Source organism: Pelodiscus sinensis, chromosome 2 (assembly GCF_049634645.1).
Source record: "Pelodiscus sinensis isolate JC-2024 chromosome 2, ASM4963464v1, whole genome shotgun sequence".
NCBI classification, from domain to species: domain Eukaryota; kingdom Metazoa; phylum Chordata; order Testudines; family Trionychidae; genus Pelodiscus; species Pelodiscus sinensis.
The window spans coordinates 219,178,637-219,201,457 of NC_134712.1; the positions used below are offsets into that span (position 1 = coordinate 219,178,637).

At 40.1% G+C, this 22,821-nt stretch overlaps 1 protein-coding gene across 2 annotated transcripts in view; it reads left to right on the top strand.

Annotated features, from left to right (window-relative positions):
• Positions 1–22,821, top strand: part of LOC102444982 (macrophage mannose receptor 1-like) — a 107,478-nt gene that overhangs the window by 69,976 nt on the left and 14,681 nt on the right. For both annotated transcript variants that reach the window (XM_006119498.4, XM_006119499.4), the window contains 7 exons: positions 757–899; positions 3,640–3,754; positions 7,508–7,677; positions 9,315–9,417; positions 10,282–10,511; positions 11,097–11,262; positions 18,066–18,215. In XM_006119498.4, the coding sequence (XP_006119560.2) occupies positions 757–899; positions 3,640–3,754; positions 7,508–7,677; positions 9,315–9,417; positions 10,282–10,511; positions 11,097–11,262; positions 18,066–18,215 (1,077 nt within the window). The remainder of the gene's footprint in view (positions 1–756; positions 900–3,639; positions 3,755–7,507; positions 7,678–9,314; positions 9,418–10,281; positions 10,512–11,096; positions 11,263–18,065; positions 18,216–22,821) is intronic.

Consider the following 22,821-nt stretch of genomic DNA (forward strand, 5'->3'; position numbering starts at 1 on the left):
CTCTCCCCTGTGCTTTCTGCTCCCAATGGTAATTATGAGGATTGTATTCCTCCTTTCTCTCCCCTTCTCTTTCTATGTTATGGAAAACTATCAAATTCCAACCACATCTTGTTTTCCTGGCACAACCAAACCCTAACCTTGCTTTAAGATATGGTAAGAGGAAGCTGTACACCAAATTCTGTGGTCCTAGCTCTTACCATTTTGGAGGAGTTCTTGAACAAACAGCCTCTCATACAGAATCTTCTAATATATATAAAAATAGGTAGATCCAGTTCAGCTTCCCAGATCTGAAGAAAAGCTCTGTGCAGCTCAAAAGTTTCTCTGTCTCATTAATAGAAGTTGGTCCAAGAAAGGCAGGGGAGCCAACAACCTCTCTGGGCCCCATGGCAAGGTGGGGTGGGCGCTGGCTCCACACTACTAGAAGGGTGGGGCTGGGGGCAGCCAGCCCTCAGCACCTCACAGATCATGGCATATGCCCCACAAGCCCTTAGAGCCATCTGGAGTGTGCCATGCAGTGCCCCAGTGGTGATTTAAAGGGCCTGGGGCTCTAGGTGCTACTGCTATCACAGTAGCAGCAGTGGCAGTGACCAGAAGCCCCGGTCTCTTTTGAGTCACTGGGCCCCGAGGCTGTTGTCCCTTTTGCCCTCCAGCAGCAGGCCTGAATAAAAGATATTACCTCACCCACCTTGTGTCTCATGAGATGAGATTCATGATGACTGAGAGTCTCACCCAGTTATGTATTTATCTCACATTCAGGGTTATGGAATGATATAAACTGTGGTTATCCAAATCCTTATATATGTGAAAGGCACAACAGTTCCATTAATGCAACTGTTTCTCCTACAACACCTTCAGCCTCAGGAGGATGTCTGGAAACTTGGCTTTTGTTTCAAAATAAGGTACAGTCACATATCCACAATGTGCTGCATTTTAGACAGAGCAATAATGTATTTTTATATTTTATGATACAATATTGGAGAAAGAGGGCCAGAGTTTCTCAAAGTGAGGCCCGAGGTCTGCATACAGCATTTCTCATGCAAAGGGGTTTGTTGCATGCTGACAGGTTTATTTGTGATGCATGCAAGCAATTTTCTCTGGAAAAAAAATCAGGCATTGTTTACATTTTTGTAGTTATTGGTTGGTGCAGCTATTTGGGGTAATTATAAAACCACATTTAAATCCTTTAGGAAATAAATTGTGGAATATAAGCAATGTAAGTTGCTATAAGTCTTACAGATCTTTCACACAGGAATAATCCAGGTATATATTTAATTGAATTTATACTTTTTTTTCTGATTAATGCTTATTTTGGAGATTTATTATTAACTGAAAATGCCAGCATCAGTCCTGAGTAGGGTATAAGAATAAGCCCTCTCAGAGTGTATTAGGGAAACTCTGTTGAACAACACATTGGCTACGTCTGCACTGGCCCCTTCTTTGGAAGGGGCATGCTGATTTTGAACTTGGGAATAGGGAAATCCGCGGGGGATTTAAATATCCCCCGCGGGATTTAAATAAACATGGCCGCCGCTTTTTTTCTGGCTTTTTCCTACTTTCAGGTAGGAATAAGAGATCCTCCGGAAAAGGGCTTTATTCTGGAGGATCGTGCCAGTCTAGATGCTTTTTTCCGGCTTTTCCCCAAGCCGGAAAAAAAGCGGCGGCCATGTTTATTTAAATCCCGCGGGGGATATTAAATCCCCCGCAGATTTCCCTATTCCCAAGTTCAAAATTAGCATGCCCTTCCGAAGAAGGGGCCAGTGTAGACGTAGCCATTGTGTTTAAGAATCCCTGCTCCCATTCCTCCAGTGGCTTAGTTCATTCTGCAAGAGGCTATCAATTCAGATGTTGTGTATGACTTAATACAGAGAGGGTTTGTTTTTTTGATTGATTTTGCTAAGGGGGTGATGTATTTCCTTTCTATACTGATCCAGTGCTGCTTTACACATGGGCTAACCTATTTTCTGTGTCCATGTTAGGACATTTAACAGAAAGAATTGGAATTTTAGAAGCAGATTCTAATCTCAATTGCAGAGGTGTAAATCCAGTTGCAGCAGTATTTCTTTGATTTTACACTAGTGTATGTGAGTTCAGAATCTGGCCCTTTATATTCAGAATTCTGAATGGACACTACCACTATTAGAGGATCAGAAACTTGTGAAACCAAAGTTATTAGTGATGTTGCCACAGTTGTATCCCCCTAACAAATCTCTCCGTAAGCACAATAGGAAGAATCTCTTGTTCTGGTCCTTAAAGCAGTACTGCATTCAAACTCATGTGGCATGTGTCAATATACTTCCTATCCATTAAATAAACCTCCTAACTGATAATAACTAGCTCTATAAGATGAGTTTATGAAGTTGGGGGTTGAGACCCAGATTCATACTTTCAGTTCACACAAGTAGTCTTCACAATTCCCATAACATTAATTCAATAGTGAATTCAAGTGTATTTCTTTCTTCTATCAAGTATCAAAATTGAATCTGGTATTAAGATCTGCTAGGCAGCTTTGTGGGCATCGGTATCTAAATTCACTAAATTTTACATATTGGTCCTCTAATCATTGGCCAGTGCCACTTTTTGGCACAGGTATTCTCCACATTTCAGTGTCATGGGAAAGATAGAGGATACAGATATATTATACACATTACCTTATTTTGGAGGTCCATGTTTCAAGGATCTCACCAGTGGGGAGATCCCTCTGTAATAGATCTGTGGTACTGAGTACAATAAAGAATAGGAAAATTGATACATTTTTACTTGAAAATGTAAAGTTGATAGATCCAGCCCACCCTAGAGACAGAGTTAGAAAGTGACATACAAAGATTGCTTCTTTAGGGAAAATCACCTTCATGTTCCAGAGTAGGAGAAATTGTGTTTTTCATTCAAAGTACAGGCACTAGAATCAGTAATTTATGAAAGTAGAATGGAATTCTCCTGGCTGTGAAAGTTGTATCAGCTGGACAGAACTTCAGGAAACAGACTATTCCTCTGCTGCCAGTGACCAAACAGTCTAGTTCTGACCCCTATTTCCAAGCAGGCTGGGCTGAAGAACACATTGTAGCACATCTATTGACAAGAATGTTTCAGGTTAACATAGATAAGTTTTTCTGTACTGTGACATTCTATCAGCACATTTTTGCAATTTTTAGCCTCACGGACTCCCAAACTCTTCTTTAAAAATGTATTTTTTGCATTTTATTGCCCAAATCACTGCTTTACTTGATTTAGCCTATATTTTGAGCTCTTATACACATATATAAATATACTGGTTTCAATCATTCGGTAGCTCATCAAATATAGGTGGCTGACCTATAAAAAGCAGTCAGCTTCTGCTTGTTGTTTTGAGATAATTTCAGATGAAATCTGGTAAATAGATTTTTTTTAAGAATACGCTTTTTGGTATCTATAGTTTTAATTTTCTCTTTATAATCAAATGCCAACTCCATTGTATATGAGACTTTTCCTACAAACTTTTCATAGCATGCAATATAATATTCCTATGATGAAGCAAAGCTATCGCCTTCCTTCTTGATTACAGGAAGTTATATGGCAGTCATATTAATTCAAAAAGAATGACTTACTTATCTTCAGGTAGTATGACAGGAAGTAAAATATTTACATGATTTATTCTTATTTCAGTGTTACAAAATGTTTGGCTCAAATGAAGATGAGCGACTGACATGGCATGCAGCACGAACAGCTTGTATGAATTTAGGAGGAAATTTAGCTTCCATACCAAATGAACAAGTACAAGGTACTGTTCCAGTTATTATCTAGTTAATAAAAGTAATTATAAAGGCAAGTTTAAAGTGTAACTCTTCAGCAGCAGTAATAATTGTACTATTTTTGTCTGTCACTGATTGCGCATAGAATTAACAAACTTTTAGTTACATGAGAAAAATATGTATTTGAGAGCACATACTGTATATATTAGAGGTGCTATTTATTTTTCAGTAGTAACTTAGAGTTGGTAGGACTTAGATACCATTCTATCAGATTGGGAGAATGGTGGTAATAGTTGAGTCACATAAAATGCCTAATGACAGGCATTTTGTCTTTTTTCTCCTTAGAGATTATAAGACATTATTTTGCTGCTTTAACCCTTATAAGCACAGGAAAGAAAAGAGGAAAATTAGGAGAGATACCAATCTAAGATCTAATGGGATCCAAATAAATTATTCTCTGATTTTCAATCTGACTGCACATTTGATAACCATTTTGATAATGTCACTCTGGGAAGGCTAAACTCTTAACACAACATACTAGTAATCTTAGTTTTTTATGTAATGACAGCTACTTACTGGTCATTGAAAGGTAAGCTCTAAATAATTTAAATTATACTTTTTTATCACCTCTTGAAGTGATTGTGGTGGTATTTGTACACCACTGTTTATTCAGGTTGATTTTTATTGTGATGTGATTATTGTGTTTGAGATTTGTCACACTCAATTTTTGTAATTAATCTGATAACTTTTGAAGACTATCCCCTGTAAATTCAATCTGTTGAAAATTTCCCTCCAGGTCACCCATGATTCCTTTTGACAGTTTTGCTTCATAATGATTGTACTATTACCAGCATCCCAGTCCATTTTGCCAGAAAAATAACACTGGTATAAGGAGAAGCTTCTAACAGCAAAGCATCCTTACAGCTGAAGTGACTCGAAACAGATAGGAACTCTCTTGCTGATGATGAGATCAGGGCTTCTGGACATGTGCATCTCAAACTGCTTCAACTCGTAGCTAAATAAGTCATTATGCACTTCTTTTGGGAGGAACTACATAGCATAGCAGAACAGTGTGTGCAGAAGACAAAAAGGAAGTGAAGCAGGAAAACATTATATAGTCAGAGAAAGGGAAAGAGTTGTAATAGATTAAAATCACATAAGAAAATGTGAGGAATATCCATGGCAGAGGTACTAGGATCCAGATGGTACCTCTCTTTCTGTCCTGCCACATGTCCCTGGGGCAAAACTGCGGAGAGCATCCAACCCGAGACTAGAAGCAGCTAAAGTAGGGACCTCTGGGCATTCCAGTCAAAACTGTACAATGTTCTGTGACTTTTTCTTCCCTGTGTGCATTGGCTAATGGCTCCAAACACCTCTTCCCCATCCTATACTTCATATTACTCCTGCCCTGTGCCCTCACTATCTTCCCTTCCCTTTCCTTTTAGCTGATCCCCTTCTAAATATCCCCAAAACAACAATGCCTCCCCTCCTCCTTTCTGTAACATCTGTTATCTCGTCTTAAACTTTGTTTCAATTTTTTAGGAGACAGACTGTCTTGTTCTGTGCTTATACAGCACCTAGCACAAAGAGGTCATAGGTATGACTGTATATCTTAGCCCCTACAATAATATAAATATTAACAAAGAAGAAGAAGAAGAACATAGAGAGAAACAGTGATTATGCAAAACAGCTACTGCACCAAACCAAATTGAAGGAGAACAAATAGACAAACAGAGCCACAGACAAGTAAATGGAATTATATTCTGACATATTCTTAGTTATATTACTGTAAAACTGGAGTACTTCCATTGCCTTCATGCTACTGTATGATTTTACATGGTGGGGGAAAATTAGACTCTCAGTGTGGGGAAAATATTAGGGATTAAATATGATTGCTTCTTCAAAAGCTAGTTGAATTCGCTCCAAGGCAAACATTTCAGTTGTGAGCACATTGTTCAGATTCCTGGAAGGTTGTATATGCAGAGGGGTTCAAATTAGGTAAGAAACATACAAACAGTGAAACTGAAGGGACAAACCAATATTATTACTGGCAACAGAAGTGTGCAAGGAACAGCTGAAATCCTGTTGCACTTCCCAGCAGGACAAGAACATTAATGTTTGGCAAATGAGCCAACAAGTTTTATTCCCAGCAGGATAAGGCACGAGTGACATTCATACCTGTATTAAGAAAATGTTAAAGGACAATTAGCTGGGAGAACAGAGAATCAAAAATGAGTATTAATTCAATGAAAAAAAGTAAGCTCCTGGGTGAAATGCTAGATCTGGTTAATTCTGTGATAATCATTTTTTATTGACCAGAAAAAAAAAAGTGTAGGCTGGCATATGCTACAATTTTAAATCTGTGTCAAGGTAGTGATATGGTTGGCCCTGAATTTGGTTCATGTCTGCACAAAATATGATTGATGCTGTTTATGTGATTTTTGGCAGGCAGCCACGTTTCTGCCTTGTCAGGCGAGGATGTTAACCCTTGACTGTCTTCTGGTAACCAGAACACTATTACTTCGTTGAGTGGATGATAGCCATTTATTTGTGTAATCGGTTTGATTGGTTTTCTTCCTTTCCAGCTTTCTTGTAGGACAGTCCAAAATATCTTACAGCTTATGCTGCTAGTGCTGCTCTTTGTGCATGTTCCCTCTGCTTTCTGTCACTTGTTGAGGCACTTTGGACTATCTACCTAGATTTTTCCAGAAAGCAGAAATACAAATGTGGGTAGGCACCATGGCAGGCACAGATGCATGAGCATGGTCGGCACATAGTTCTGTTGTCTGCAAAGGAGTGTGTAACTCATAATACATATTTTAATTAGTTTAGGTTGGGGTATCAAGAAGTGGTATAAAATGTAAATGAAGTTGTAATGTGGATGGGTGCCAGTCAATGCTCCCTCTAAACTTTTCCATGCATGAGTGGAATAATGTTATGTTCACTGAGTCATTTACACCATATGTAACAACAAAATATCTAGCTGTGGGCACTCTGCTAATGAGCTAGGAGGCATTTGAATCTCTCATGAGGGGCTGCACAAGCTCACAGTTTACAGGGAACACTGAAGTGGCTCCCCACGCAAACAAGGGGCAGGAGAATGAGGGCAATCAGAGCAGCATACGTGTCAAACACAAGCAATTTTTTATTATTTTCAGAGATGTGATCTCCAACATCATCCCCAAATAAACGTTAGCAATAAAGACTGATGCACATATATCACACTTGCTCTTTATAAACGCCTCTGGCTTCCCATGTGCTTCAGAGCAGAGTTCATAGTCCTGGTTATAGGCTATAGGGCACTTAATGGAGTAAGACCCTGCAACTTCAAAGGAGCCACTTTATTAACCTGCTGTTGACACTGCTACTACATTTGGGGAGCTAGACATACATTTGTGGTATCTTGAACAAATAAAAAAATAGTATATCTGATTCCTTGCTTGCCAGACTAACAATTTACCCTCCTCAAATTGCCTTTCCAATTTTGTTCAAAATAAAAATCTTCCAATCTTGTTCTTCTTTTAGTTGTGTTTTTCCCTGTATCTTTTAACTTAAAGTTGAAACAATATCTGTGTCTTTCACTTCTTCCACTAGACATTCATCTATGTTTGCAAACTATCAGATTAGAAGATACACAAAATTCAATATTCCAAGAATTTGGACCATAGCCAGCCCAGTTCTGGATACATCAGCCACTTTTCTGATGGGGGGAAAAAAAAAAAAAAAAAAAAAAGCTCTGCTCTGCTACCTTTAATGAAAACTGTTTTTCTTCTTTCCTTCAGCCTTTCTGACCTTCCATTTAAAGGATTCCAGGGTTGATAATTGGATTGGATTAAATGATGTCAATCATGAAAACAAGTACCTTTGGACAGATGGAAGTGGAGTCTATTTTACAAATTGGGGTAAAGGTTTCCCATCTGGACAAATGGAACTATATTCATATGATAACCAGGTGAACATCATTAACAGATTATTGTTAAATAACTGTACTGCCAAGTTTATTTCTGATTTAGTGAAGTTGTTTGCTGGGGCCAGATATGTGCTATTGCCAGATTCAGATCCTTCACAAGCGATACATGTGTTGAATGTTTTGATCAAACATATTTTGCAGAAGCCTCACTCTATAGTTTATGGAAGCTTATATAAGCTTTTACACTGACTACTGAAAATGGCTCAGCTTAAAAAAATGTGACAGCTGCACAGTTGGAGTTCAGATAAAGGAACAGGAAGAGAAATGTAGTCAAAATATTACGGAACACCCAGTGAGACAATGTGAAGGATTTCCAGCAGGATCAAGCTTGGGAGCTAGTTTAATTGAGGGTCTAGAAGGTGATATTTATGTACTAAAGGCAAACACTGGTCATAAATTGCACTTGATACACCAGTAAGCACTGCTATGTCACAGGAAGGATTCACTCCCGGTTAAACCAATTTTCAGGAAAGAAGAGCAGCTTTAACTTGTGTGTGTCTTCATGGCAGCCATGCCATTTGGATCTTGCTATGGGATAAAAAGTTGACAAAGTCCTGACTGGGATGATTTAGTGGTACTGGTCCTGCTTTTAGCTAAGGTTGGACTCCATGACCTCCTGAGGTCTCTTTTAACTCTATGACTCTATGAATTAGCACATCCTTTTATCATTCTCACAGTGGTCCTCCCCCAGTTCTGCAATTGGCTCTTTTGGGGCACTGGACTTTTGCTGAAGTAAAAGTTGCAGGTCACTTGCACAACAACAGCATCTCCCTCTTGTTCCCTCTGCACCCTGTGGTGGAGATGCTGCTTCTATGGGGGAGAAGCAGGTAATACACCAGCTTCAGTAAATAATCATTTGATTTTTTTCAGGAAAAAAATCACCCCGTATGTTTTCTCAGAATGTAAATGTTTGTGAGAAAGCTGCAAAGTGGAAAAAAAACCACTATGCTCAACTTTTCAAAAATATCTGCAGATGTAAAACATTTTGTATGGCATGCTGTGTGCTTGTTATAGGCCCACAAAAGCTCTGTGGATTTGAAAATGGGTTAGGGAAATGGAAATGCAATCTCAAGTCAAGCACCTTGAATCAGTGGATATTGTGAAAAGTTGGGCCTAAATGTTTCTAGTTTTGCCATCAATATTTTGCATAGCTGGAACTATGAATTTCAAAGAGGGAGGAACCCCCCCACCCCCCGAAAAATGCTTTGCCCCTTACCTTCCAGGATTTCCATGGACCAAAAAGTAGTACGCATGCAGAAAGCTCAATTTACATGACCAATGTCAACCAAGACTTGCCTCTGAACTTTTCTGTAGCTTTGATGCCCTCCATATTGTATAGAAAGCAGATGGGAAAAGAATAGAGTTTCTGCACTTTCCTCTTCTTGAAGGTCCCCCCCCCCCCATTCCATTATTTCACAGGAGTGAATAGGACAAAACCATAGGAAAGTTAAGGAATTAGGGAAATTCAAGAGGAGCGAAACCACAGCACATCGATCATTCCTGAATTTTAAAATGATGGGGGGAATTTAAATTTAATGATATTCATGTAAGAGGAGGAAGCAATTTTCTCACTTGCTTCTGATTTATCTATTAACTGATTTATGTATTCTTTTTCCTAGGCTGACTGTGTCTTTATGAGAAATAGTCCAGTTAAGGAGGCAGGAAAATGGGTTGATGGAAGCTGTGACAATAACAAAGGCTATGTATGTCAAATGAACAAAGGTGTGTTCTTTAACATGTATTTTGACTAAAATGAGAATAAAATCTCATGCAAGATTTTATGGTGTGCTGGAGGGTTAAATGCTGAATTTCAACTTGTATTATGTCGTCGGTATCCTTCATTTCAGTGGCTATGGTTTAAAAAAAAAGTACTGTTTAAAAATATGGCCATCAAAATTTTGGTCTGTACATCAAAACCAGCTTTTAAGAGTTACCTATATAGAGAAATTGTACTGGTTCAATTATGATCTGTTCAAAAAACAAATATAGTTAAACAAGTGCAAAACCATATAAATACTGGCCATACCTATTGATAATTTTACCAACACAAGGTAAACCAATATAAGCCAGATGTAAATTGATTTGAGTGTTCACATATAAGGATGCACCAGTTTAGGTAAATCAATTTAAAATCACATCTTTTATTAAACTAGAAACAGATAGAATTTTATGTGTAGACCAAACCTAAACCAGTGTATATTAAACTGATACAGCTTCTGTGTGGACGAGCCGTTACTCTCTGGACGTATTCAGGGTCATAGTTTCCTTAGCCTTTTTCTACTTAACTTTAGCGCTGCAGAACTAGCACAGCTGTGAGAGCATAGTTTGGATTCTATACTAGCCATTGTGCTATCATCAGCACTGTTAGCTACTCTCAATGATAATGTAAACTCTGCCTTCATTTTCTACCTGTGAAACCTTACTCTCTTTAGTGGATTTGCAGAAGTCACAAATCAGACAACAGAGGGTCTCTGTTTTCTCCATGTCTCCACAAAGACATGTAGAGCCAGCCACAATGTATCTCTAACTACATGTAAGCACTCCCTCCAACAACAACTTCACATTCCTTTTTTCTTCTCTCTGTAGACTCCAAGCGGTACCATTCATCCACAGCAATCTCAACAAGCTTTATCCCTTACAGTAACAGTAGTTATTTGCTCGTCAATTCCAAAATGACATGGCAAGATGCAAGGAGAAAATGCAATAGTGACTCCTCTGACCTGGCCAGCATCTTAGATCCCTACACCCTCTCTTTCCTGTGGCTACAAATGTTAAAGTATGAGGAGCCTGTATGGATTGGTCTGAACAGCAATTTGGTAAGAGCATGGTGCTACTCTTTATGGTCATACACTTCTCAGATTCCTTATCTCAGTTTATTTTTGATCTCATTAGATTATATACTGGACCTAACTACTTGCATATAACATCATTGTTTAAAGGCAGTGAATGTGCTTTAATAATATTAATCAGGTTAGATCACATATTTTGTGATCTTAGTCTTTCAAGCACTATGCCTTATGTTTTTCTAGGCAAGTATTTACTTCAGGTAATCTATACCCAGAGTAAGCAATGTCACGTACAACTTGTTAAAAAAAACAACCATGGATGCTAGCCAACTGAAGGAAAGAGTGATGGTGGATTAAATTGTGAACTTGATATGCTGCATGAATCAAAAGTTTGAGCTGTGTCTCATAGTTCTATACTTTTGAATGCCAATTTCTGGTAAAGGCAGATGGACAGATTATAAATATCCATCCACATCCAAAGTACTGGGCTGTGGTATTCTTCTGTTTCGTGTCATGACAGGTTAAGAAAGTGAAACAATTCCTCTCACAAAACAAATTCTGAAGCAATTATTGATGCCTGATTTGTTGTTTCTGTTGAATTAATTTTGCATTTAGACTGATGGACATTATGAATGGATAGATAAGTGGAGGTTGAAGTATACTAAGTGGGCCAAAGGGGAACCAAAACAGAAAATAGGCTGTGTCTATCTGGACCCTGAAGGAGCCTGGAAGACAGCATCCTGTGATGAAAACTACTATTCTATCTGTAAACGTTCAGATGGTAAGCAATTGAATGGAACAATGGTAATAATTAAGATGCTTTACATTCAGTTGTGTAGGGACTGTACACATATATGGTAAATGTTGAGTAACAAACAAATAACTGGAGGAAGTCAAGTGAGCGGAAAAGACTGAGTTAGCGGAAAGACAGTGAGTGGGCTCTAGGCCAGTGTTTATTCCTGTTTTCTTAGTTACTAAAAAAGCTCATTGAGAGTAATCATATCTCATAAATGCAAACCCATCAACTCAGTTTATTAGTGCAAAAACAAAAGTACCTAGTAAATCTGTACATTACTCTATGTATCAAAACAAAACAATACAAAACTAGATAGATTCATGAAGGTTTAGGCCCATCAATGGCTATTAGCCAGGATGGGTAGGAACAGTGTCCCTAGCCTCTGTTTTTCTGGACATGGGTGACAGAAGAGGGATCACGTGAAGATTACCTGTTGTGTTCCCTCACTCTGGGGCATCTCGCATTGGCCACTATCAGCAGACAGGATACTGGGCTAGATGGACCTTTGGTCTTACCTAGTATAGTCGTTCTTATGTTCGTATCCTGCTTTGTACAAAAGGAATGCCTTGTAAAACACAGAAAACTAACAGAAAGTACATTGTATCCTGCTTGAGTTAGTGACTATGTCGTCTTGGTCTTGTTGAAAACTGAGGGTATTGTGAAAGTTTAACAGACCATAGCACAGAACAATAGAAGAAAGCATTTCAAAGGCAGCATGAAGACAGCCTTAAATACTAGGAGTGGGAGAAACAATAGACAAACTGAATGACACACCATCACATTATTGTTCTTCTAGCATTAATATGCTTTTCTGGGAAGGTAGCAAGAGTTAATGTACATTACTTGTGGGTAGAAACACACAGGATTGTGCTCAGCCTCATCCAGTAAAAAGAAAGACAAGAACGCGCTTGGCTTTTTACAGTGATTTGGGCAATGGGAGAAGTTGGCAAGATGTCAAGAGTATCTTAGAATCATAGAATATCAGAACTGGAAGGGACCTCGAGAGGTCATCGAGTCCAATCTCCTGCCCTAATGAAAGGACATAGTACTGTCTAGAACATCCCTCATAAATGTATGTCTAAACTACTCTTAAATATCTCTGAGATAGAAATTCTACAACCTCCCTAGGCAACTTATTCCAGTGTTTCACCACCCTGACAGAAAGTTTTTCCTAATGTCCAATCTAAACCTCGTTTGTTGCAGTTTAAGCCCATTGCTTCTTGTCCCATCCGCAGAGGCTAAGGAGAACATTTTTTCTCCCTCCGCCTTGTGACACCCTTTTAAATATCTGAAAACCGCTATCATGTCCCCTCTCAGTCTTCTCCTTTCCAAACTAAACAAGCCCAATTCTTTTAGTCTTCCTTTTCAGGTCATGTTCTCTAAACCTTTAATCATTCTTGTTGCTCTTCTCTGGACTTTCTCCAATTTCTCCACATCTTTCTGGAAATCTGGTGCCCAGAACTGGACACAGTACTCCAATAGAGGCCTGATCAGCAGAGAGTAGAGCAGAAGAATGACTTCTCGTGTCTTGCTCACAACACTCCTGCTAATGCATCCTAGAATCATGTTTGCTTTTTTTGCAATAGCATCACACTATTCACTCATATTTAGCTTGTGGTCCACTATTAGGGTTGCCAGATATCTGGTTTTGAACTGGACAGTCCAGTATTTGAGCTTTCTGTTCAGGAAACAAACTGAGAATATATAAATGTCTGGTACTTTCTAAATAAGATGTAATGTAGATTGTGATGTAATGTCAATTGTGTCCAGTATTTGTGTTGAAACCACCTTTGCAACCCTATGACCACTATGACCCCTAGATCCTCTTCTGCAGTACTCCTTCCTAGACAGTCACTTCCCATTCTGTATGTGAGAGACTGATTGTTCCTTCCTAAGTAGAGTACTTTGCATTTGTCTTTATTAAACTTGATTCTGTTTACCTCAGACAATTTCTCTAGTTTGTCCAAATCATTTTGAATTACGACCCCATCCTCCAAAGTAATTGCAACCCCTCCCAGCTTCATATAATCTGCAAACTTAATTAGCGTACTCTCTATGCCAATATCCAAATCATTGATGAAGATATTGAGCAGAACTGGTCCCAAAACAGACCCCTGTGGAACCCCAGTTGTTATTCCTTTCCAGCAGGATTGTGAACCATTAATAACTACTCTCTGAGAACAGTTATCCAGCCAGTTATGCACCCACCTTATAGTAGCCCCATAATAGAGAGCTGGGTTAGCCAAAAAAATAAAATAAAATAATGGAGATTGCCTATCTCCTAGATCTGGAAGGGACCTTGAAAGGTCATTGAGTCTAGTCCCCTGCCTTCTCAGCAGAACCAAGTACCATCCCTGATGAATTTTTGCCCCCAAATCTCTAAATGGCCTCCATAAGGATTGAACTCACAACCCTGGGTTTAGCAGGCTAATGCTCAAACCACTGAGCTATCCCTCCCCCAATTATAATGAATCATAACTTATGGTCTTAACTTAACTTAAGTTGTCTCTTATCTTTACAGTGTCATGACAACCCCGAATGGGCTCTATTGGGACACACTGATTGGGGGCTGTATTTGAACACAGGGTGTTGTATTCACATTAAGCTGGCTTCAGCTGGGTAGAATCTAGGCACTGTGTCTGAGCCTGTGATGGGGTATACAGTAACTCTTTGCTTAACAGTGTAGTTCTGCTCTTGAAAAATTCTACATTCAGGCTTGTACACTCTCTCTGGGGAATGTTTAGGATCCATGCTATGCAAATGAAACAGAGCTCTGTAAAACAGGTAAAAGTTCTGTTTGAAACCAGAATTGCATTCTGTTTGCAGGACACATAATGGGGCCTGACCACAGTGACACTTTATGCCATCTAGACATTTTTATCTGAACAGCGACTGGTCTGTATTGTTCCTTGAATTTTAAGTACATAAAATATACCTAAGAGTTTCCACGTGAAAAATGAGAAAAGATGGGTTGATATTATCTACATCTGCTTCTTTCTTGGGTAGAGGCAAGTGAATAATGTCTGCCTTGAAGCCATGGCATTTTTTCAACAGGGGAAAGTCTCTTTTGGAAAATTTGCACTAGTTCTGCTTCTGTACAGAGCTGGGCCCAAATCCAATGGTTTTCTGCAGCTAGGGTCCATGGAAGCAGGTTGGAGGTTTGCCCCTCACAGCTGTGGGAGATGGAGTGCTGCTGCGGGTCAGTAGAAGCAAGACAGTTGGAGCATTTTTACACAGTCCCCCCTTATCCAGGGAAAGAGGATGCATCCTGTGGGTTTGAGAGCTCAGCTTGGTTTTATGCAAGCCCTCACTCTGGGCTGTGCCCAGCAAGACAGATGCTGAGCCTGCTTCTAAGCTGGCTCCCTTGTGCATTGATTGATCATTTAGAATCTGCCTGACCCTCCTACTTTGATCCCCAACCCTGGGGAGCCTAACAATAGCAAGCCAAGCCCACAGGGAGGAGGTGGTCGGGGAAAAATTGCAGTCCAGCTGCTGATGGTGGGAAGATGCATGGGAGACCACGGAGGGCAAGGGTGCATTCCCTACCAGCACGATCGTTGTCTGGAGTCAGAGCAAGGAGCTTCTGCTTCTGAGGGAGTGTCCCGCCCCAGCCAAGAAGCTCTCTGCGTGGCTACCCTAAACCTCTAGGCGGGGGTCAATTAGTAACTGCACAGTCACTCGGCTGTGCAGCTTCCAGGGAACTTAGATTCCTGCTGAGCCAATCATCAGGCCATGGGCATGGCCTGGCAATGTGCCACAGCCCAGCAGCCAGCAGTTCACGGCCTGGCACTGGTCCATGGACTGGCAGTTGGAAACACTGTGTTAGATTAACTCGCTGACTAGAAAATGAGACAAATATTTGGATGTCAGAAAGTCTCAGAGGGGTAGCTGTGTTAGTCTGTACCTTTAAAAACGAGTAGTCCTGTGACACTTCAGAGTAGGGATGGGGAACCTCAGGCCTGGGGGCTAGATACAGGCCCCTGATTTCCTGGATCCAGCTTCCAAGGCTAAGGGCCCCTCTCTTAGCACTGGGGAGCCGACGCACGTGCTCCAGTCCCCCTGCTGCTGCACCGTGGGGCTGGAGTACACAAAATCGATTAGCCTGGGACCCCTAGGCTCTTGTGCATGCGGGAAATGTGGGGAGCATCTTTCTTTTTCTCAATAGGGGGCAACTTCAGTGAGGGTTTGGTTTTTTTTCTTTTTTTGCTTCACACTTGTGTGCAGCCCACCACTGATTTTTCTGTGCGTCAGTGACCCTCAACCCAAAAAAGGTTCACCGCCCCTGTCAGAGGGAGGGAGGAAGGAAGAGATCTCTCTCTCTCTTTAATCATTTATCTATCTATCTATCTATCTATCTATCTATCTATCTATCTATCTATCTATCTATCTATCTATCTATCTATCTATCTAGAGTTTTTGTGGGCAAAGCCCACTTCTTCAGATGAGGTAAGCTTGAGTGGACTCAGACTCATCTCATCTGAAGAAGAGAGTTTTGTCCACAAAAGCTCATGATATATGAGGTACTATATTTGTTACTCTCTAAGGGCATTGCTACAAAGCAGCACTATTTTGGAATTACTGACATTATTCTAAAATAACAAAGAGTGCATCTGCACAGCAAGCCATTATTTCAAAACAATGGTGAGTTGGAGGACTTCTTACTCTGACCCGTGTAACTTATTACTCTGACTCGAGGAGTAAGGGAAGTCGAAGGAAGAGTCGAAGGTAGCTTAATTTGGCTATTGGCACTCTTTCAACTTCAGCTACACAATTGACATAGCTGAAGTTGTATAGCTTAATTCAACATTTGCTCTGCTGTGTAGATGTGCCCCAAGGTACCACAGGACTACGCATTGTATCTGAATGTCAGATAGATCCAGCAGAGGGCAGTGGAGTACACAAACTACTGAATGCTAGGTAAAAGCAAGAAAAAAGAGTTTGATAGTTAATTAATTTACAAGACCGAGAAGTTTAATGTTACATCTCTTACTGAAAGAATGGTTAATAGAAAACACAGTACAATAATCTGTTGACATCTAGGACTTATGATTCTTGACATAGCCAAAGGAAAAACAACTGGTTTTCCTGTAAAATAATGTTTTGTTTTCTCAGATCTTGTGGGCAAAAGAGTAGACACTTATTTTCAGAGTTATAGGGTGGTTTTAATCATGGATCATTGATTCTAAATTAAACACACTTATGTTTTAAGAACATCTTCCTTTGACTAGATTAAGAAGAACAACTAGTGTATTTTAAATAGTTGTGTTTTAATAGTGTGGTGTTGTCGTCATGTTGATCCCTGTATATTAGAGACACAAGGGCTATGTCTACACTGGCGCGATCTTGTGTCAGAGCTATGCAAATGAGGCTAAGCGTGGAATATCGCCGAGTCTCATTTGCATATCTAATGAGCCACCATTTTTGCGGAAGAGGTTCTTGTGCAAGAAGGAGCTGTCTACACTGCCCTTTGCGCAAGAAAAACCCTCTTGAACAATGCCGTTATTCCTGAAAATAAGCAGCGTAACAGCATTGCGTAAGAGGGTTTTTCTTGCACAAGAAGGGGCAGTGTAGACAGCTCCTTCTTGCTCAAGGGCCTCTTCCGCAAAAATGGCGGCTCATTAGATATGCAAATGAGGCTCGGCGATATTCCACGCTTAGCCTCATTTGCACAGCTCTGGCACAAGATCGTGCCAGTGTAGACATAGCCAAGGTGTTTGAGGTAATTATCTTTTTATTGGCCCAATTTCTGTTTGTTTCAAAAGCTTTTGTCTCTCACCAAAAGAAAGAGGTCTAGTAAAAGCTAATACCTTACCCACTTTGTCTCTGTCATGTTTAATTAAGTTATTCTTTAATGGCAGTAATAAGCTAAATCCCGCTGCAGTACTTAAAAAATGCACCACTGCTAAAGGTGAACAAAAACACATTACAGTTGTTAAAAAGATGTTAGTCTATTCACAACCTCATTCATCACCACAGTGCACTGTGTAGTGGCAGATTGCAAAATCATTATAATTTTAAACAAAATATTTGAAAACCCATTTCTATTTTATTTACCTGCCAAACCAAGAGTGATATTTTTTTTCCTCGTGGCTTGATGAGAATTGAAATGCCAGCTTATTGCCAGGAAAAACAGAAAATCCTGATTTCAGGTCAAGAGGTAAGTAAAAGAGGAACAGACTTTCTTGACCCAGAGTACTTGGTTTTAACAAACAGATACATTCCTGATCATTAGGCTGTACAGTATATATTCTCTTACTTGTCTGAGATTTTAAACATTTTATTTACTGTAGTTTTTCAGTTAATAATTGTGGCCTGATACTGGGCTGTCTTTATATGCACCTGAAACCACCATTGATGTTAATTGCACTCTTCTCTTGGTTTAAGAGGTGTATTGGTTTATGGCCTGATCTAACCAAATTTAGTCTCTAGTTCAGCAAAGCACTGAACACGGGACTTAAACATGTTCGTAAGCATGTCTCAGCATTTGCTCAGTAGGGATAGACATATGGAAGCGATTAAAGATAAGCATGTGCTTATGGACTTTGCTGAATTAGGTGCTTAGAGTGTAAAATGCAGCTGTAACACTAATTATTCACCATTTAGAGTTTTTTCTGGTATGGCATAATAACAAGGAATACATCATTTAAAAGGTTATATTATGATTAAACATTTATTATGAGAGTTTCCTGGTGTCAAATTAGTATGTGCAACTCATGGTAAAAGCAAGAGAAACTTGTTCAACAAAATGTTTTATTAATTATAATCTGTGTCCCCTTTTTTTTAAATAGTTAAAGCTCCGACTGATCCTCCCCAACTCCCAGGAAAGTGCCCTGAGTTAGAACACAAATCATGGATTCCTTTCCGTGGTCACTGCTACTTCATTGAGTCTTCATCTTCAAGAAACTGGGCCCAGGCCTCCTTAGAATGCCTTCGATTAGGTGAGTGTCCTTTTAAATTAGAGGTAAGATGCACACAAGTCATACATCTATTGTTTGTACAGTATGATGACTGTATCAGTGGCCATGATAGTAAGTTTTAGCAATAATAATAATAATTTAAAGACAAATTCCTTGTCTGCATTAATAATACAAAGTTTGCTTTCCTAAAATTTCATTTTACATCATTTATGCTGTGGGTCTGATTTACTCCTGAGCTACTGCCGTTATAAGCCATTGAATGAATAGAATTACAGAAACCTGACAGGGACAATGCACTGTTAAATTGGCACCATTGTTTCCTTTTTTGTAATTTAATCACCTGGAGAAGTGAATGTTTAACTACAGTGAGTTTCAATGTCTGATTCTCATGTACTAGTAAAAACAGCCGTTGTATTTGAATTTCTAACAAATTGTAGCATATGTTCATGTTTATAAGAAGTGTGGCCTGGTTACACACAGTCTTCCAGTTCTTTTTCTTAACATGAGAGAAAATGTTAAGTATGGGACAACACATTGTACATTCTTCATTTGGAAATGCATGTTTCTGGCTGGAAGAAACTATGTGGACAGCAGGACAACTGGTTCTCTGCATTGGTCTGACCGGAGTCTGTTCTTGAGGCAGCGTTGCTACTTAGGAGCCAAGCCTTGGTGCTAAGGCTGAGGATTCCTGCGGGGGGAGGGAGGGAGGATTTCCTACCTGCTGTTAGTCCTCCTCTATTCAAGAATTGGTCTATGTATAAATTAAAGAATTAACATAGAATATACTCAGAGTCCAGATCACTTATTTTCCCCCACCTCATTTGGGAAGCCAACCTGCAAGGCTCCAGATACTTGCTGCTGCTTGGTAAAGAGGTGTTAAAAGTACAAAAGTGAACAGCATCAACATGATACAGATCTAATCATTTGCATGATGTACCGACACTGTTCAAAGTCCCTTTCCTCGTCTGCATTTGGGAAAGTACTTTCTGAGTTTGCCTATAAAATCTGCAGCACAGAGGACTAAAACTTCATATCTTTTTATATGAGGGATATAACATTCAAACTGTCGCTCCTCACCCTCTGGGCTTCCTATATTTTTAGTCACTCACTCTCTGTTTAGTTCCCTACTGATAGTTGGATTTGGCATCAGTGATAATTGCATCTCTGTGAGGGAGAATTGGGCCCTAAACTGGTGGTAGTACAAAGTGCTTTTATTTGCCATGATTATATATTATGGCATCTTATTTCTACAGTTATGTATTAACTGGGATAAAACTCTCCAAGCATGTGACAGCTAAAGTAAAAATAGTTACTGTGATAGAGCGCTGTGATATCTTGTCACCTACTGTCCACAGCCATTGCTACACTGCTGATACCAGGATCCCAGCTAGAAACTAAAAGAGAACTGACTGTGGAAAATGCATTTTACCTCATTATGCTGCTGATTATTTTTACTGGAATACTGTTGGACACAATGCCGGAATTCCTTGGCCCTGTCAGTACAACATAGAGCTGGTGTCTGCAACCTATGGCTCTAGAGCCAAATATGGCTCAGTATGGAAATAAATAGGGCTCTTTTGTCATATGTGGAATTATGTATTTTTAAAAGTTTGAATTCACTTTTCATTTTAATTTTAAAAAGTTGTGTGTATTTGGGGAATGACAAAAGAGCCCTATTTAGTTCTTGCAGAGAACATGCAACATACAGCATTTGCTACAAAATACCCCGTCAGTGATGCGCGAAAAAGAAACCTGCATGGAGCTGCAATGAAAGAAGAACAATGAACAAAATAGCCTGCTGGCATGGTCGAAAAAAGATGGGCACTTAAACTTCACAAGGTTTTAAGGCTCATACAGCATTATTCAAGAGGGGAAACCTTTCACTGACAAGGAATAATGTGAAGAGATGCATGCTAAAAATTGGTCATGGACTATTTGACGAGATTCACAAGAAAGACAAAATCTTACAGACAATTCAAGACATGGCATTATAAGCAAATAAAGTCCACGACACTGCTATGTAAATGGCTCATCAAATTGACAAGGAACAAATGCAAAATTTGAGTACAGCTACTTAGTTTTCATTTTCTATGGATGAGACAGCCGACATATGTGACGCTAATCAGTTGTGTATAATGTGATGATATATTTGTGGCATTCCCCTTCATGAAGAAATGACTGAGATATTATCTATGAAAAATCAAACAAAGGCTGAAGCCATTCTTAAAAGGTGTTGAACTTTGTAAATGAGACAGAAATACAGTTGGATAATCTTGTGTCTGTGTCTACAGGGGATTCCTTACTCTTTTGTCAGAACAGCTGAACTGCCCACTTTTGAATTTTTGTTGCAATGTGCTTCAGGACAATCTTGTGTGCAATCTTGTGGAACTGAACTTGGAAATGTAATGAAACAGGTTGACCGCACTGCCAATTGGATTCTTGCCTGCGCCCTTAATCACCATCAATTTCAGTCACTGCTCGAGGAAGTAGATTCCAAATAGCCTGATCTAAAAAGGCACACCAAGATTCACTGGTTATCTCATGGCAAAATTTTGTCTCATTTTGCCACCTTCATGAATGAGATTATCATTTTTTTATATGAAAGGTGTCAAACACCTTGAGCTTTCAGACTGTGTCTGGTTGCTCAAGTTTTACTATCTACTAGTTTCATGAGGAAGTTCTCCAGGTGAAAGAGGAGTGATTACAGAACCCTTGGCATAAGTGACTGTCTATAGTGTGTATTTTTGTGTTTGAGGGTTACTTGCTGGTTGCCTGAAAGACACTGTGTGCTGAGTTTGTGTTTGTCACTTTGGAGATGCATGTGTGTTTGAAGGACCATGTGCTGAGGCCAGCAGTTGGAAACTGTGAGCTTCATAATGAGGATTTGAAATCTAGAACCCTCTGTTAATTGGTCAAGCCTTAGCCAGGAGGTGGGCCTTTCAGGAAGGATAGGGAGCTAGTAAGTGACCAGGGAGCTTTGTGAACAGGGACAGCTAACAAGGAATTTCGTGAGGGTGTTTAGAGAGGGAGCTGGAAGGGGGCAAGGTACACTTGACATTCTTCAAAAGTTTTAAACTAAATTAAAACCAAAACTACCTCACTTAAATAATAACCTTATCAATCTAATTACCAGTAGGAGAGAATGCAGGCAAAAGCCCAAGAGCAGTTATTGCACCCAATGTATTATGTAAGATTCCCTGCCCTATGGACAGGTGGCATATATGTGCATTTGATGCAAGGAGCTCTTGGCCCCAGAAACCGCGTATGAGCTTTGGAGGCCAGAGTGGCTGAATTGGAGGAGCTAAGAGAGGCAGGGGCGGACTGGCCCAGTGGGATACCGGGAATTTCCCAGTGGGCTGTTGTCTGGTGGGCTCTCATGTCCGCACACCATTGCCCCTCACTTGGAACAGCTCTGTGTCCGTGCTATATGCAGCACGCAGTGCTCGACCCGCCGCTTGTGCCATGTGCTGGACATGACACGGGGCAGGACTTGAGGGGCATGCAGGGGTGACGTCATGGGGAGGACGTTCTCAACCCATTTCCTGGGCCTATTTTGATTGTCAGTATGTTCCTGCAAAGAAGTACATAGATGAGACTTTCGAGGTCACAGTAGAACTGTGCCACCTCCAGTCAGACAGCCCCTGTACTTTTAAGGAGGATGAAAGGCTATGGGAAGGAGAACAGTCAACTAGAGCAGAGGGAAACCATCCCATAACTGGGACCCTCCTTCCAGAGGATGTTGTCATATCTTCTCACACTGAGGATTCATCTTCAGGGGAGGGAACTCCAGTCTTTAGGAAAAGGCAGATGTTAGTAATAGGGGATTCGATCATTAGAAACATAGATAGCTGGGTTTGTGATAATTGGGGAACCATATGGTGAGTTGCCTGCCTGGTGTGAAGGTTGTGGATCTCTGAAGACATCTAGGTAGACTTATGTATAGTGCTGGGAAGGAGCCAGTGGTCATGGTACATGTAGGTACCAATGACATAAGGAAGAGTAGGAGAGAGGTTTTGGAGGCCAAATTTAGGTTGCTAGGAAAGAGATTGAAATCTAGGACCTCTGTTGCAGTGTTCTCTGAAATGCTTCCAGTTCCACTCACGGGGCCAGGTACACAGGCACAACTTCAGAGTCTCAATGCATGGATGAGATGATGGTATACAGACAAGGGGTTTAGATTTATTAGGAATTGGGGAAACTTTTGGATTGGGGGAGCCTATATAGGGAGGATGAGCTCCATCTAGATAAATTCCTGAGGTTAGGTCCATCAATGGCTATTAGCTAGGATGGGTAGGAAGAGTGTCCCTGGTCTCTGTTTGGCTGGAAATGGGTGACAGGGCAGGGATCACATGGTGATCACTTGTTGTGTTTACTCCGTCTAGGGCATCTGGCATTGGCCACTGTTAGCAGAAAGGATACTGGGTTAGATGGACCTTTGGTCTAACCTTGTATGGCCATTCTTATGTTCATCAACTCACCATTTTAATGAGTTGAACTGTAAGCTACAAGGGCAAGCAATGTATGGATTTGAGTCAAAATGGATTTTCTTCATCAAAGATGCTGAGATGGGCACAGTGTCACATTTTTAAAGATTATGAATGTTTTGTTATTTGTATCAGAGAGAGAA